The sequence below is a fragment of the Lonchura striata genome, chromosome 8, assembly GCF_050655825.1.
Source record: "Lonchura striata isolate lonStrDom1 chromosome 8, ASM5065582v1, whole genome shotgun sequence".
Classification (NCBI taxonomy): domain Eukaryota; kingdom Metazoa; phylum Chordata; class Aves; order Passeriformes; family Estrildidae; genus Lonchura; species Lonchura striata.
Window position 1 is genome coordinate 28,745,755 of NC_140710.1, and position 17,410 is coordinate 28,763,164.

General features: G+C 42.6%; 1 protein-coding gene across 10 annotated transcripts in view; it reads left to right on the forward strand.

Annotated features, from left to right (window-relative positions):
* RASAL2 (RAS protein activator like 2) overlaps window positions 1-17,410 on the forward strand; it is a 163,047-nt gene that overhangs the window by 20,166 nt on the left and 125,471 nt on the right. The window contains exon 2 of one of the 10 annotated variants that reach the window (XM_085586679.1): window positions 8,146-8,237. The exons of 5 other annotated variants lie outside the window; for them this stretch is intronic. Coding sequence is in view for 2 of the 5 variants with exons in the window: in XM_085586676.1 (XP_085442802.1) it covers window positions 17,350-17,398 (49 nt within the window). In the remaining 3 variants the exon portion in view is untranslated. Of the gene's footprint in view, window positions 8,238-8,261; window positions 17,399-17,410 lie in introns of those variants that run through there. 4 more of the 10 variants (XM_085586677.1, XM_085586664.1, XM_085586676.1 and 1 more) reach the window with 4 other exon arrangements.

The window sequence follows — 17,410 nt, forward strand, 5'->3', positions numbered from 1 at the left end:
TTGGAGCTGGAGGTACAGTATATTTTAATCCTGTCTTCATTTCAACAGTATTTTGATAACATGAGATGGAAAAGTTGAAGTTACTCTGTGCCTACTCTACTTGGTATCAGTAAATCACAGACACTGTATCACTGTTAACTTTCTAAAGAAAATATTATTCAAATTTAACTTTGAATACATTTTCCCTCTATTTCTTAAGCTTGTGATCTGAGAGATGGGAGTATTTTGTCTCCTACTTTCCCCCTTTTCTCCAAATTCTTACTTAGTGTTTCCAGACAAAGAAACAGGATATGTCCAAAATTTACATCAGGTTTGTTTGCAATGACCTGCCAGACTCTGTGAAAGTTGCTTGGTGTAACAACTACCTAGGAATTTGGGTCCCCTCTTTTAGGGTGGACCCATTACCTCCAAACTGTTCTGGCTCACTGACCATAAATAGTGTATTTGTGGAACATTCATCTTCATGAAGCAAATGCAGCTCTTCCAGATCCCACATTTCCCAGCACGAGGTTTTCTGTCACTCTAATTCCCTTATCATAACCACAGCAACTTCAGTTATCCCTGAATCCTGGCCCATCTGTCTCGGATTTACAAGAATAGTACCATGGTTTAAATAACATCGCCTCCATTTGTGGAAGCAAACATTTATTCTTTTATCTGTAGGCAGAATTGATGAATATTACTGTTTGCAGGGATAAATGGCATTTTATCATGGACTCATAGCAATATCTTACCTGGCTGCACCTGCTGCTGGAGACAAAGTACAGGGAAAAGTGACTCCAGGTGGACTTCCAGGCCCAGAGGAGACTGGAACCCTCTCTCAAAACTACTTTTTTTTTGTAATTTCAGCTGTCTGTTTGATCACAAAAATAAAATTCTAAATTTAAACATTGTCACAGCTCCTTTTCCTGACCAGTCTTAAGGATTATTTTTCTCCCATGTTCTCCCATGCAGAATAGAGAATAATGTGCTGCAGCTTAGGGCACATGTGTTTGAGTGTTGTCCCTTTTGATTAGGCATCCTCGGTGAACCAAACCCACTGATTTTTTAGCCCACCAAGCATGGAGCTGAACTTTGTTTCAGATCAGAATCCCTGGTATTTGTGCTGATTTCACAGATGGTGAAACTTTATTTTCCAATTTTACAAGCTGATTTTACAGATATTTGGGGGAAATCATCCTGCCGTGTAACTAGCATGAGTAAGCATCAAAACTTTTCCATCTCTTTCCAGTATCTTTTCTGCTGACGTTTTTTCTTGTTACAGTGCCTTTTGCAGTACTTTCATATCTATTTTATTCCTGGCTTGTAGCAACTGTGAGAAATCTTTAAAACAAGGACAGTTGTTAGTGCGTGTGGGTTTGAGAAATTATGAATTCACAGCTACTTGAATGTGCAGAAAGAAATAGCCTTCTTTTTCCAGCCTGAATGATTTGAGGATTCTTGGGGAGGGCAAGGAAGCATCAATCATTTCTACAGTCATTTCATGCTGGTGGATCCGTCTGCATCCTGCAGCCTGTGTTAGATCCTCTGGTGGGTTTGTGACTGTAGGTCAGTGTTGGAAGGCAGTTTATGCACATACTCTGCTGTGTTTGAAAGCTTCAATAATTAGAGGCTTCTCATTTTCTCCTTGATATTTTACTGCTCTCACACTTGCTGATCTGAGGTGGAGGTTCCCCAAAGGCACAGCCAGTCCTGCTAGAAGGAAAGGGTCTACTAATCTGGTTTAGTGCTGGGCAAATGAATTTCCTCCATTCATCGATTTGCCACTCCCAAACAAATGAGTAGTCTGCCCTCGTTTGGATCACCTGATTACTAGCCAAAGTTTAGGAATAGAAGGACAAAGTAGTATGTGTGCTGTCGAAGTAGCTTCTAAATGTTTGATTATAGGGTTAGAAAGAAAATATGACAAGAAAACGCAAGTACAGATTACATATGAGAGCAACATTCTTCATTGGCTGTTCTGGGAGCCTGGCAGCACACACTGCTCATGAGGCTCCATGGCCTTGGGATTTCTTCAGGCTTTCTTTATTCTCTTGCTAAAATCACTAAAATAAAACAGCCTAGTACCTGCACTCTGCCCAGGCTGGCCTTTGAGAGTTGGGTGTGAGCATGGGAGCAGCATAGTTGTTTTGAACTGTGCTTTCAGCTGGGATAAAAAACAGGGTGAGAATCCTTTCTTAATTTTTCCACTTAATTTGCACATTACTCATACATCTCTTGGCTTGCAGCATTTTTGGGTCTTATGTATGTCTTTGACTTTCTCAGAGTTTAGGGCTTTGGTTGTCCCCAGACTTTACAAGCTTCTACCTTCCCTCTCTCTGTGAGCACTGCATGAAGACCAAGTGTCACACGTATGACAGGTTTGCCATTCCCTGCTTTTTTTTTTTTTCCCCTTTAAGCTACCTTCTTTCCTTTCCCACCACTTCTTTTTAGCATTTTTAGCTGCTGCAATGTTTCTGCTATAATTAGCTCTGAGCATGACTGTTGTTATCTTTCCAGAGTTTAATTTTTAAAAGACGGTCTAGAGGAAGTAATGCTCCCTTGGCTGAAATCCTTTATTGTTTTAGCCAAGTGGCCAGCTTGGTGATGGTTAACACAAACGGGCTTTTAAGAAAGGTTTCTGCCTGTCCTCTTCAGGTCCCCAGTCAGGATAAAGGACCTAATGTACAACTTAAACATTAGACATACACTCACCCCCACTGCATGTGCTGGTTTATTTTGATTTAGTCTGTATTTGAATAATTTGTCTATCTAGGTCAAAAGTGAAAATAAACTCAGGGTATTATATGCAAAACAAATCTGATTTTTGACTTGTTCCCTCCTGAAGAAGTGTTCTATGCAGGGTGTTGATTTTGCAGAGGTTGAGGCTCGAATGTATGGAGGGAAGAATTTTTCCTTGCTTTGAAACTTGTGCCAATTAAGGCTGAGCTGGTTAGGTGGTGGAAGCTCTGCACCCTTTTCCTTTTAGCATGAGTGAATTTTGTCTCCATATTTACTAGTGTGAAATAAAAAAAAAAAATTGAACAGGATACAGGAACAGTAACTTTGACTTCACCTTGTACCATCTTGCAAACAAATCAGCGGCTATCATCCTGCCCTTCCCAGAACTGGGTGTGGTGGCTGAAATAAAACATCTCACAAAGGGAACACAGCCCTATTGTTTCAGGGCAGCAGAAAGATGATTTCTGAAGGCTGAAGTGAGGGGTTTGGTAGTTATTTTTACTGTGGGTGTCCTTTTTTGTGGGTTTTATTTTTGCAAGTACAATATTTGTGCTGGTCTTGCCCCTTTGTCTCCAGTCTTTATTATTTTATTGATTACCAAAATAAATAAATTTTACAAGGACCCTTCAGGGCCACTCTCTGTAATTTGAAGCTTGGTTCAAATTATCTGCTCCGATTTAATAGATGAATTTCAGCGAGTGGTAGCTTAGCTTAAAAGTGTTCCTCTGCACCAAGGAGGGATTGCACAAAGGAGAGCCCCCCTCAACAGTTGCCTCAATACTTGGCCTCAGAGAAATATCCTTACCCTTTTTCTTCCACCTCCTCATTGTTTCACACTCATGCTCATAGCTGTCTTGAATTTCATTTTTAGTTTGCAAGCTGGGATTTTCCTTATTCATTTTATGAATGCAATGCCATGCAGGAGTCAGCCTTAAACCCATTCTAGATTTACTGCATAACTAGGAAACAGGAACAAGAAGGCCTCCTGCATAACTGGTATCATTTCTCTTGCTGAATAAACCTGTTCTTATGATTATTTCTTTACTGGCAGCAGTCCCAGAAGGTTTCTGACTGTTCATGCACACCTGTGTCCTGTTTAGTGACTTTTGCCCATGGATGGGGTCTGAAGTATCTCTGGTGTAAGTGTGGTGTGTATGTTCCTCCTGGAGAGATGCTGGATACTGAACAAGATAGCTGGACTTGACTCAAAGATGACTTGAGAATTGTATTATGCAGGAAAAAAGCCTAATGGACTTTAAGAGAGTCCCTGGGATCTTGGATTGTGAGTCTCTCAAAGAACCCTGGGTGGTGGTGCAGCATAACTGAAGATAAAGGGAAAACCACATGGTCATAAAAGTGTGATTTATGGTGGTGACTTCTTGTGCCAAGTAACTGCATGTGGAGACTGTTGTTGGCAGGAACATAAGGAATGGTCTTTGTATTTATGATATTATTTACTCCAAACACTAATTGGCACTGAGTGTACTAGAATGGAAGTGATTTTAGGATGGGGTTTCCACCTGAAAACAGAAAGACAGAAGGAAGCAGGAGCTTCTTCCTTTGCAAGCACCTGCTGCCATGGGGTATTGAAGTGTCTGAGCACAGCCCCAAGCTGACATTTCAGCAGGTCTCTTACTGATGAACTAACACTTGACGGTGTATAGCAACGTTTTTCTTTCAACTTCTGTTTTCATTTACAGTCAGCATTGCTCAATTAGAAGTTTTCCCTTTCAGATCTGCTGTTACGCCTTTTATATCTGATCTTCCAAACATATTCTTGTGTGGCTTTTCCATCTCCTCTATGTTTTCCGTTGAAGAAAACCTCACAAAAATGGCTGATTAAAAATTATAATTCAAGTATCCTGCTTTACTACAGACTTGATGATTAAAATTTTAGAACATGAACATCTTGTAAGAGCAATCATTTCAGTTTGCTTACTGTGGTGGGCTAATGTTTGATCCTTCAGTCACATTTGGAAATATAAAATTACAAACTTTAAAAACTTCCTCTCTATTTCAGACTGAAGGCTTAGACTGCATAAAAGCCAAGTCGGATAGAGCAACATGTGCTAGTCAAATGAGCAAAATATTTGACATCCTTCAGCTCTGGTAACAAAAGGACCATAGTCTGTGGAATCCCTGATGCCAGCTGTGTTGAAAGTTGCTGACTTGGCCTGTGGCTGTTCCCTGCTCATACAGAATTACACTTTCACAGACACAATCCAAGCTGTGTGCAGTTTTCTTTTTTTTTTTTTTTTCTGAAGAAAAAACAAACATATGCTCGAATATAAGCAGAGAAGTATGTCAAAGATGCAAAATAAAAGGCAGGCAACAAAGCATGTTTATTTACAAGAGTGTCTTTGTAATTTTGGATTCTGACGAGGGTTTGCCACACCTTCGTTTCATTATCCCATTTTCCTTTAATTCATCTTCAGAAGTATTGCAGCTTTGCCTAATTCCTTGAAGAGGAATGTAATAAAATGATAGTATTTCTAAGGAATGCAGCATCGCATCTGACTGGGCAGCCTTCCTTGTGTTTGCTCTTTGACTTTTTGGGCTCTGCTACGTGCAAATAATCCTCTTCCTTTAAAGGGCTTTTCCTGTGTGTTGAATATAATACAGACTGAAAAAAAAAAAAAAAAAAGAGCAGCTTCTGCTCTGTGCTTTCTCCCTGTTGTAATGGGGAAAGGTGAGTGATGAAGAAGCATTTCCTTTTTTCTAACCATGGTTAAAAAACCAGAACAATCTTTAACAAGTCTAGGATGCAAGTAGGGCTGATTTTTGTGAAGAAGAGTATGTTGTGCTACGGAGGGAGGGTTTGAACAGGGCTGAGAGCCATGCATGGATTTGATGACATTTAGTGGCTACTTGCAAAAAGAAGGAACTGTGATGTTGTTTAGTAAAGCTAAGTATTTCCCCAAATGTTTTCTGTTCTACAGAATCATGGTCTTTGTGTAGGACTATGATAAAATGGAAGTAATCTGAAGTTGTAGAAAACATGCACATATTGTATGTGATTAATTTTGGTAAGCTTGACCTGTGAAAGTAAATACCTGTTTTACAGTGTTGTTTACACAAGCAAGCAGTCAGGAGCACATGTTTCTTTGAAAGATGACTCTTTTGGCTACAGCACAATTTTATTGGGGGCTCTTGGGATAAATTTGCTCTGCAAAATGCCTTGTACTCTGGTAGTTTCTCTCTGAAGGAGGATGGCTGGTAGGGTTGAGTGTCAAAGAGCGGAATATTTCCCTGATACATCGTTCTTACTCAGGAGAAGCTCCCTTCTGAAGTCAAAATCATTTTCCTAACAATAAAGCTGTTAGGAAGTGCAGTGCTGTGATTTTCACTCTGCTAATACAGCTGGGAAACCCTTCGGTTTAGAGGCAAGCTGAGAATTTCTATTGCTAATCTGCTATATTAAGGCAAATTAGAGTTAACTGATGTGTTTCTAAATGTGGCCTGTGTGAAATGAAGTTCCTTGCAGCATAATGGCTTTTTTCTTCTTTTATTTTTTTTAATAGCGCAATTTATTATTCCATAAGTAGGTAATTCCTCTTTGCTGATAACCACACGTCTGGTCTTCCCTTCTGCTGTTGCAGTTCCCTTGGAGCAGCAGAGTGCCTTTCAAAGTGCCAGTGATGGAGTTGTAGCCCCTTGAGGGGCTGTATTTAGACTGGCTGCTAACAGATCAGCTCCTTCGTGTAATTACCGAGCTCTGACAGAGCAGCTCAGTGCACATTATTACTTTCCATTTGCACTCTGAGATGCAGGACAGCCCTTCCTGCTTGGTGAGGAGTTTGTGCCTTTAAAAAATGAAGAAATCATTTTGTAGCTCCCAGCAGACCTCTCAATAAACACCAGCAAGTTCTGCTTATCCATGACATAGTATGAAAATATTTGCCTGTCTGATTGTGCGTCGTGACTTTGCTGGCTTGAAATGACACCTTTTGGAAGTGCCTCTCCAGCTGGGATGCTTTGTCTTTGGAGTGACAATTCCTACCTGTGTCAGTCATAGAATTCACCACTGTGAAGGATCCTAACTTCCATGGTGAAGGATCCTCAGTGAAGCCATACCTGGCTTTGCAGCACCTCTGTTCTCTTGACTGCAGGGAATACTGGAAGGTGTTGGGGACAGGATTCTTTCCTGAAGCTCTTCTGTTGATTTTAGTTGTGATTCATTATGGAGCGGGCTGAATGAGGTGGTGCAGAGACAGGGAGAAAGGCTTTGTGGTTTTTATTAGCAACAACTGTGCAAGCAAACTTAATTTGGCATTCTGAAGCCTGCTGGTGGTGTTCCAACTTTACCCCTCAGCTGTTGCTCACTGCATTGCAGAGGCCTCTGTAATCTAGCAATTTCTCATTGTCTCCAGCCCCTGCCATTTATAAGTGGGGACTCGGGTTGCACAGCAGATTAAGTGAGCATTCCCTTTTATTTTTAATTTTAATGCAAGCGTTTCCTCGAGTCATAGGAAAAATACACCTGGCACTCACTAGCTGGGGGATGTGTGCTTATTAGATGAGGTGGAAAATACCTGTATGATCTTGTCCCCTGTGGTTTTATAGGAAAAAAGCAATAATATGCACTTTGATTATGATATTTCCTATATTTCATCTTTTCTTCCACTCCCAAAACAACCAGTCTGCTTATTATTTCTCTTCTTCCTCCTCTCTCATTTCCTTCTTCTGTAGTTCATGGTATTTCTCATCCTGTCTCTTTTGTCTGTATGCTTCCCTTCCTTACTGCTGCCTCACGTGCATCAATAGTGCCAACTTGCTCATTTTTAGATTAAAGTTCTTATCCTTTTGAGAGGGATATTTTTTAGCCTCTCTTTTATCTTCCTGCTTTTTCAAGTTGTAGGAGAATTAGAAAGGTTTGCAGGAGCTGCCCCAAAGAAGCCAAACCTTCTATTCTCTCAATTCCAAGGGGAAAATCTGTCCCCTCACTCAAAGTCCATGTTTGTACTTTTATATGGGAGAGTCAATCCCACAGGATTTGTGGGCATCACTCACTCTACCCCTGGTCCCATAAAGCAGTCCTTTTACATAAAACTATTTTGCTGAGATAATTCTAGGCAGTTATTGACATGCCAGTGGTGAGTTAGCATGTGAAACCATGCTGTGGGGGTCCAGAGTGCCTTTTGCCTTGCACAAAAATGGTATCCCAGAGCTATTCTGTGCTGGTGGGGAGGGCTTCTCTCTTGGGAGCTACGTTTTTGTCTGCCTATTGCTTGCACTGGTTGCAGTCCAGCAGCCTGTCAAATGTCTGAGTTACCCCCTCTTAGAAAAACTTGAGCAGCTTTGGCATAACCCTCAGTTGACGTTTTGCAGCCGACTGGTGACTCACAGTCCCACTCACAAAAAAGCAAGGAGTGGTTGGGTCAACTCTGCTCCAATAAACAAGGCAACTGTTGCTTGTGCTTACAGGTATTCCTGATTTCTGCAGTAAAATTGGCATCTCATAAATGCTGCTTTCCTCCTCTCCAGACAAACATCTGAAAACAAGGAAAGAGATGAAGGTCGGTGGATTTTTTTCCTGCTTGGTAGCCTCTAATTATAGTTCAAACAAAGCCCAGGATTACCAACACATAGGAGGGAAAATTCATAAAGTACCATTTAGCAACACACCTGGCATCTCGTATGGAGATGTGATTTGATTTTTGGACTACCATATATTGTAGCTTTTTTTCCCCTCTTATTGACTCTAAAATACAAGGGCCATGAGGAAGAGTTGTGCAAAACAATTGAAAACAGCTGCCTTTCTGTTCTGCTAAAGGAAAAACAGTTGCTTCACTAGACTGCCTATTCAGACTTTGACACAGCCAAAGTGGAAATCCATGAGTTATCAAAAGGGGCAGTTTTGATTCCCACGATGACATGGGACTGAAATGCTCATTTGAGGTTTTGTGAGGGAAAACACATTCTTTTGCATGTGGATTGCAGTAGGCTTTCAGGGTTATTTCAGAGAGCAAATTGCAAGATTCTGCTGTGGTTCTGAACTCTTGTTTTCCTTACTGATGTACCCAAGTTTAGGGATTAAGTGTAGGTTTCTGGCAGCTGTCTGCCAACAGCAAAAGTAGGAACTTTTATGCAGTTACAGCTATTAAGCATGTCTGGTCTGTGGTGGGGAAAAGGGAGATTCCAGGAGGAAAAAATAAGAGACCAGCAAATTTCTTTTGCTGTTATCAAGCAGGACCTCAGCAGTCTGGCCTCTAAGATTATAAATTCCTGCTGGGAGGATCACTCCAGGTGGAGGGTGGCTCTGCATTGTCCTCTCCCACAAGTCCACACACAGAACAGTTGGTTCTGTTTATTTTGTGCTAGATTGGTTTTATAGTATTCCTAAAGCATAGTATTCCCATTGAAAGCAGTATGACCTCTCACTGCTAGCACTATCCCAGAGAAAGCTGGTGGGTTGTTTGTTTTGTTTTTTAAAGTGGTCATTTTGGTTGGCTGACCTTCTTGGTAAAGAATACCTTTAGTTAAAGATTAATATCTGCATCCTTCTCTTATCATGTTGGCACATGCAATAAATGTATCTCAGACTTCAAGAATTATCAATAGAGTCACGATGAATAAATTTTATAGCCCCAGGGGGTGAGTGAGATTGAGGGAAATGGGTACCTCTGAGTCTCTTGTACATTGCAGAGTAGCCAAAGCTACAATTACTGTCAGTTAACTGTATGTTCTGTTACTTACAAAGATAAGATAGTTCACTAACAGAGTAATAGCAGTATTTTGTTATTTTAACTTGGCAGCATCCTACAATAAACCAGAAAATTTATTAGCATACCAGTGAATTATGTACTCTTTCTGTGGTGCACCAGCAAGTAAGCTGTGTGAGGAGACACTTGTTGTTTTTTCTTTTTAGCATCATTTGGCTAGAAATCCTCCTCTAAAACAAGAGGTGCAGGGGAGGCTGAGATCTGATGTGCTTTTCTTTGCACTGCTGCTGACAAGAAAATCATTTATCTCACCTCCCAGCAGAGCCGGTGGCAAACACTGGGAGCAGTGCTGTGGTAACAGTGATCAGAAGTGAGATGGATGTTCTGCAGGTGCAAACAGCATTTCCTCCTTGTGCTGAACACAGGGTTAGAGAAATGCACTTGTCTCTGATATGCAGCCCAGATTTTTTTTTTTTCCTAGAGAAATGCCATGAGTATTCCCAGCTTTGCTCACAAAGTCCTGTGTGAGGACCTACATAAGTATGTAAAGACTAACTTAAGTGTATTTTTTTTCTGGTTTTACCCCATTTAATCTGTTGTAGATACCTCATCTTAGTTTAACTTCCCAGCCTCAGTCTCCCTGATTTCTCCTTTTCTCCTTCCCTTTCATCTTTAAAACGTGTGGTTTGATTAGGAAGCTGTAATCTTTTTATAGTTCACTTCATTTAAAAGCACATTAACCTGCAGAATGAACTGTCCCTTGTTCAATTTCCAATGAATTTCCTGTTTGTCTGGATGCTGAGTTATTCACTCACCAGTTAAGGGAGGCAATTAGGCTGCTGAGAGCTCCTTGTGGCTGAGATCTGCCAGGCTGGCACTGGCTGCTGTGGCTCAGCCACAAAGGCTTTACCCCTTACTGGCAGTGGCATCATTTGTGCAGTTCTTTTTCATCTTTTGGTTCAGATTTCTCATCTTCTGAATTTAGCTTCTTGTAATTTTTTTCTTTCTTATTTTTGTCTTTTTGTCCTTTTTTTTTTTCTTTTGGTCTGGCTCAAATTGCAGCTCAAAAGTAGTCTTTAGTATGTCTTCCCTTGCATGTTTATGTAGAAAATTTGCCTGTGTCCCGAGGGAGGGAGAGCAGTGGGAGAAGAGAGCAATCTACAAATTCTTCCTTATCAAAACCCTTTGACAGAAATGGAAGCTTCACTTTTCTCTTTTGGAGTGCACTTTACCAGATGAACTCCAACAAACTTAATTTGTTCATTAAGAATGTTGTGCAAGAAGTGAGAAATACTTGTCACTCGTATAGCTTGTATTTTGGGAGAATTTTTTGCCTTATCCTTGCAGGTTTTGTGAGGTAGAACAGACAATTGCAGGCAGTCATGGACTGCCTGTCTTGTTCTGCCACCACCTGTAGCTGCTGATAGGACATGGGAAAATGGCTTCATGCTGAAGGAGGGTAGATTTAAATTGTGTACTGGGATGAAATTCTTCTCTGTGAGGACAGTGAGGCCCTGGCACAGGATGCTCAGAGAAGCTGTGGCTGCTGGAAGTGTCCAAGGCCAGGCTGGATAGGGCTTGGAGTCACCTGATCTAGTGCAAGGTGTCCCTGCCCATGGCAGGATGGTGGAATGAGATGGGCTTTAAGGTCCCTTCCCACCTTAGGACATGAAACTTGCATATCCCTCTGTGAAAGGACCTGACTTTATCTCCCTGACCTCCTCTCTCCTTCTCTTGCTTTTCACTATGAATTCTGCAGACGTGGGTAAGAGAAGCTGCAGGGGGAAGGGGACTTCTTCCAGAGGATGTGCATTGCTGGGGAAGAAGGGGACACCTAACTCAGGGGAGGAGACTGAGGTTTGAAAAAGTTGAGCTAAAACAGCTCTTGGAAACCTTGGTGAAGGCTGTACCACGTGCTCAGAGCTCCACAGCCAAGGTGGATGTTATTGTTGAGGGGAGGGTGAAGCTCAGCCCTGCACTGAGAACTTGCAGAGCAGCTCCTGGGAACTTTTGATTTTTGCAGGGACTTGGATAGAGTAATGAGCTGCATTTTAGAGAATTCATGTTGCAAAAAAGGGTGTCTCCATGTTTGTGGCTTCTTTATAGTGGTGTTTTGTCTTATCAAGAGTTAGAGACATTTGGTTTTGATGTCTGGATTCAAGAAGGCAATATGTCATTTTATTAGCACATATCTAGAAGGGTATGTGGTTCTCCCCACACCCCCTATCCTTGCTCTCCATGGCCTGTAAAGCCTGATTGTTCTATCAGTCACAGCAGTGCTAGTGCTGCCTGCAGTTTCTGGTAATTTTCACTCTGTTTTAAATTTTGCTAAAGGGAAACAGAGACATGGAATTGGTATTTAAACATAGTAAATAAATATACTTCTGCTCCCAGATAAAGACTGTCTCTGGAGACATATGTATAGTGGTCTCCCATGTAGGCTCAGTGTTCTTTTCCTTGCTTATCTTAATTCCTAATCAATGTACAGAGAGAGACATGGTATTGGAGAAGCTTAAAAAATGGATTTTTTTCAATTAGATAGCTTTTTCCAGATTGGATGCAATTTGTGGGGATGGGAGGTAGGGAGTTGGTGAGTATCTGTAGAGGTAGACTTTAAATAAATAACTTACTAATTTTTTAAACAATACTTTGATCTGTGGTATATTTTGGGGTTTTTTTGTTTGGTTGTTTTTTTTCCCAAAGAGAGTGTCTGAATGCAGACTGTGCAAATACTTTGAGAATGATCGAAGCTATTAATGCATCATTGATTTTCTCCATTGACTTGTCCATTAGGTATTTAATCTCTTCTTTTTAACAAGTGTGTATTTTTCTATTTCAAAAGCAGCCTCCCACTGTCCCTTGCATAGTGGGAAACATCTCCTGCTGGCTTTCTGTCAGCGTGCCAGCCTTAAGACTTGGCTTGAACACTTTGGACTTATCCTGCCTTTCTGCTGGAGCTGGAGGAATTGGGGAGCAGATGCACTCATGGCGAGGCCACCCAAGGCAGTTTAATCTGTCCTGCCTGAGCAGCTCATGCTATGGTTCTGTGGTCTTGTTGGCAGGAGCAATCTGAAACAAATCTCGGCAGTGCCCTGGATATTCCCCTCTCCTGTGTGCTTTCTTCTGGCCCTCATTTTTCTTAGGCCAATTGTAAGAATGTTTTGTTAGATGGTCACTGGTGATGAGGGTTTTTAATAGTAGCAGCTGCTGTAAAAAATAGCTGAACTGCATCTGTTTGACAGAGTTCTGTGAAACTCTGTTTCTAAGAATACGTCCCTCTTAACCCCAAAAAACCCATAAAAATGAGGAATGATCAGCTGTTCTAGGATCTGCACAGGGACTGTATTTTTGCTGTTCTGAAACAACTTATTGAGCTGCATGCCTGAGGAACAGTGATTTGACTCACTGCTTATATTTAGTATCACTACCTACTGCATTAGGTTCCGTTTTCTTCTGAGCATTAATGTTTTTGCTCAGGAAGGTGAACAGGGAAAACGCCCAGCAAACGGCATTTTTGTGCTTATCACAGGGCAAATGCATGGAAAACATCAGGTCACTGTGCTGGCTGTCAACTTGTTGGTTGGTTTGTTGTTTTTTTTGGGCTTTTTCTTCTTTTTTGTAGAGTCTGTAGAAGGAGCAGTATCTAAGGGTGGGGAAAGGATGTCCTTCCTTTTTGGTAAAGCCTGTAAAATTAGAGGAGCTGGTGCATCCTTAGTACAAATGTGATCTGAAATCGCAGCAGCCTTTTTGTCGTGGTCCAGAATCATGTATCATGAATATATGAGATCCCAACTTTAAAATATACCCTGTGACTCTACCTACCCAAGGTGATAATTTTTATGGTTTTGAGTATGTTTGTAACTGAAACAAAAATTCGAGTTGCTGTTTTTATGTGTAATATTAAAAATATGTCTGGTCTTATATTTCTGTTTGGAACCAGCTTTTACTAAAACTTTCTGTAACCAAAAGGGAAGCAAATGGGAAATGCACAGGTTTAAAGTGCTGCTGGTGAAGCTGTAGCCTAAAGTTTGAATCTTTGAAGACTGTTTGAAAAACTTGGCTGCCAAGAAAGCCTGGACTCAGCTCAGGAAATTGCATGATTCCTGGTGCTTCTGGATCCAGGTGAGGAGCTGTAATTGCCTTTTCACCAGTGAAGTGCAGAATGTTCTGTTCAGTTGGTGTGTAACAGGTGAATGCCCCAAGCAGTGGGGAAGTGGTGTTGAAAGTGGAAGTGGGTGGAAGAGCTTGAGCACAGCTTCTTTGCTGGTCTGAAGGCTGTGTGCTGCTCTCCATTCTTATTGCTATCTCTTATGTTATGTTGGTCTATCCTAGAAAAGCTCTTCAAGGAGTTAACTGACCAAACTCATCTTTGTGACCTTAAATGGATCACAAATTCAAGACCATTTTTCTTCCCCTTGTGGGGCTGTGAGAAGCTGCAGAGCTGCTATCACATTTCCCTTTCTGAAGCATGAAGGGCTTTGATTCCTCAGAGTGTTTTCTCTCCTTTGCTCTCAAGCAGTCTCATCCCAGGGCTTTTTTTTTAAACTACATGGAACCCCTCCATAACCAGGCTGAGGAGCTTCTGCTGCCTGAAGTTGTTGATCTGTACATTGGTGCAAATCTGAAGTGTCCTGCAGCATCTCCCGAGATTCTCTGTGGTAATCACATCACCCTGCAAGGAACCCTGTTAATATTTATGGAGCAATTGTTTTGGTTCTTGGCAGAGATAAGGGCATTAATGTGAAGCCTACTTTGGCTGATTAAAGAAATTATTTATGTTTTGTACTGTAGCAGTGATTTCATTACACTTGAAGAATTAAATTCTGAATGTCTTTTGGTAGATATGTACATAAAAATATGTATTGAGGCAGGTAGCTGGCTTCTTGGACTACACCAAACTCTCCCTCATAAAAAGGATGAAGACCTGTTGGTGGAAGTCCAGAGAAGGGCCATGGAAATTATATGGAGAAGAAAAGGCTGGAGCACCTCTCCTGTGAAGAAAGGCTGACTGAGTTGAGGTTGTGCAGTCTGGAGTAGAAAAGGTTCCAGGATGATCTTACAGCACCTTCTGATACCTAAAGGGGCTTCAAAAGAGCTGCTAGGGAATTTTTACAAAGGCATGCAGTGACAGGACAGGGGGAATTGCTGGCAGAGGGCAGGGTTAGATGGGATATTGGGAAGAAATTTTCCCTGTGGGGGTGATGAGGCCCTGGCACAAGGTTCCCAGAAAAGCTGTGGCTGCCCCTGAATCCCTGGAAGTGTTCAATGACAGATGGGAGCAATCTGACCTAGTGGAAGGTGTCCCTGCCCCTGGCAGAGGGTTGGAATAAGATGATCTTTAAGGTCCCTTCCAACCCAAACCTGGTCAAGTGAAGGGGAATAAAGGTGGAGGGATGTTTGCTCAGTCCAACTCTTACAAGCTTTTCCTGCTGAAATGGAAATGAAGGTTTGAAACTGTGTGCAGTTCTTCCATAATGAAGTGTTGCTTTTCAGGCTCGGATGGTGGAATGAGGAGGAGCACTTCAGCAAAAGGCCACTGGGTTTTCTCACTGCTTTCACACTGCTTGTCCTGTGCTCCCTTGCCTTTCTGCAGCTGTGCTTCTCTGTGGAGGGTTGTTGTGAAACTTCTCCACTGTACCTGGAAAGATTCACGTGAATTCTCTGGTTTTGAGAGCAGCACTGTTTCTTTTTTTACTCCAATTCCTTGATCTTGCAGTTAACCTTAAGGGATACCAGCAATTTAATTGTACTTTACTTTTATAAGAATTCAATTTCTTGAATGACAGCGTGAAAAGAGGAGGGGAGAAGAATCTGCTGTTGCCTCATTAAGAGAGTAAGAAAAAATGGGGGTCTTTAGTAGCCAGCTTTGCAAGATGGTAATAAAAAAGGGTCTTTGAATACTTGCAGATCTCTCAATGTTTTAGTTTAGATGTTAAAAAGGCCTTTTATGGGATAAGTGGTCTTTGAGAGAAAGACAAATAAAAAGCACATCTGAAAACACATAGGATGGCAGCTTTTTCAGACAGGCACTTCTCATCATCTTGAGGTTGAGGATTGCCCAGCTCCTGGCTGTCTCCTCACTCAGCCTTTTATACCAGCCACAGTGTGGCTTTGCTCCAGAAACCACACAGAGATTAGGCACTTTTTCATTGGTGTTATCAGTGAAGACACTGCCTGCTGAAGGCTCCAGACCAATAGCTGCTATAACTGTGGTGTGCTTTCAGAGACAGGAAGAGTCTCTAGTGCTGCAAAACCTTTACCACCCTGGGTGGCTGGGGGAAGTCCACCTTTGGAGTGGCATTTTCCCAGCACTGGATTATTGTGAGAAGAAGGGCTGCTGTGTCTGTGTCCCAGCCAAGGTGAGAATGGTCACTGTTTGGCTGACCCCCAGGGATAGACCAAGATTCTGCTGTCCATCCTTCCTCCTCTCTTCTTCCAAGGATGCTTGGATGTGGAAGGCTTCCCTGATGGCAGAAGACATGCAGGTTTGCAGAGCTGCATCTGGACAGAGCAAATGGGCAGAGTCTGTGTGTGTCTCTCTCCCTTCACACACCAGGTAGGTCACTGTCCAGAGCCACCCAGCTTGTAAGGTCTGCAGCAGGGTGCCTGTGAGCACAGTGCTGGGCATGAGTGGCTATTGCTGTCTCTCCCATGGGCTCTGCTTGCCCTTGCTCATTGTGCTTGCCAAGTGCACAGACCTGCTGGGGAGCCAGTGGAATTGTCAAAGAAATCAGCCTCTTCCTTCAGAGCATCTTGGGTCAGTAGAACTTGATCTGTCTGCTCTCTTCCCTGTCAGCAGAAATTTTTTTGCCAGCATTGGAGCAAATGTTTGAGCCCTCTGGATCTGTGCAAAAGGATTGGGTGCATGCTGGTAGTGTGCTCTGTTTGCTCAGAGGTGGAGATGCTGTGAGGGAAATGGCACAAAATGGTGAGGAAGAGCCACTGGAAGCTGAAGGAGCCTGAGGCTTTGTGTGAGGTGGGGATCTCCCAGAACACAAGCAGGCTGTGCTTGAAATGCTGTTGGGGAGGATGTTTCTTTCTTCCCAGGGAGGTGGTAGAATCACCATCTCTGGATGTTTAAAAAAAGACTGGACATGGCACTTGGTGCTATAGTCTAGTTGAGGTGTTAGGGCATAGGTTGGACTTGATGATCTTAGAGGTCTCTTCCAACCTCGTTATACTGTGACTCTTGCCAAATCCCTGCACACACACTCATTTCTGCCAGGCTGACCTTGTTCCTGGAGAGCTGGGATGGGGGCTGCCTTGTGGGGCAGGCTGGTAGCCAAAGCCAGATGCTCTGACCCATACAGAAGCTCAGCATCTTCCTCTGCTCGTCCATTGCTCCTGCACTGCAAGGTGCAGCAGCTGTACCTGATGGTATCTCTTCTGGGAGTTTGTTTCTACACCTGCCTCCCCCTTCTATCCCTGGAGTGAGTGGAACTCTTTTCATGAACACTTTTTGACCAGGCACTTGGAATGCTTACGGGACACTTCGTCCTGAAAATCCAGGAGACCTCTCCAGAGGAGGAAGCAGCGTCTCCTGTTTGTCTTGAGCTACCCTGTCACAACAATGGCTTCAGAATCTGCCTAATTTAAAAGCTAGTTTTAATCTGATGGGAAGATGTTTGTGTATTTAAAATAGTTATTCCTTGCTGGAGCCACTCCCTTCTTTTGTCCTTCACTGCTGGACTTTTCGGCTTCGCTCAGCTAATGTGCAGCGCTTGTTTACGGCCGAGATACTGGAGCATGAAGAAGGAAGTCAGTCGGTTCTGCACTGATTCAGTTCCAGGCTTCCTGTGCGTGTGCGTGCACGCGTGTGTGCTCAGCCCTGCTCCTCCACTCGCTGGGCAGCCTCTGCAGGAAAAGCCACGGCGCTGGCAGACACAAGATGCAGGTGTCTTATTTTTACCTCTTCCACCTGGATTGGGTCTGAGCAGGTTTAGGCAACACGGGGAAAAATTCCAGTATGGCAAGCCTGATGAGGAAGATGCTGATGCAGGCAAAGACATGGAGCGGTGAGTACGGGA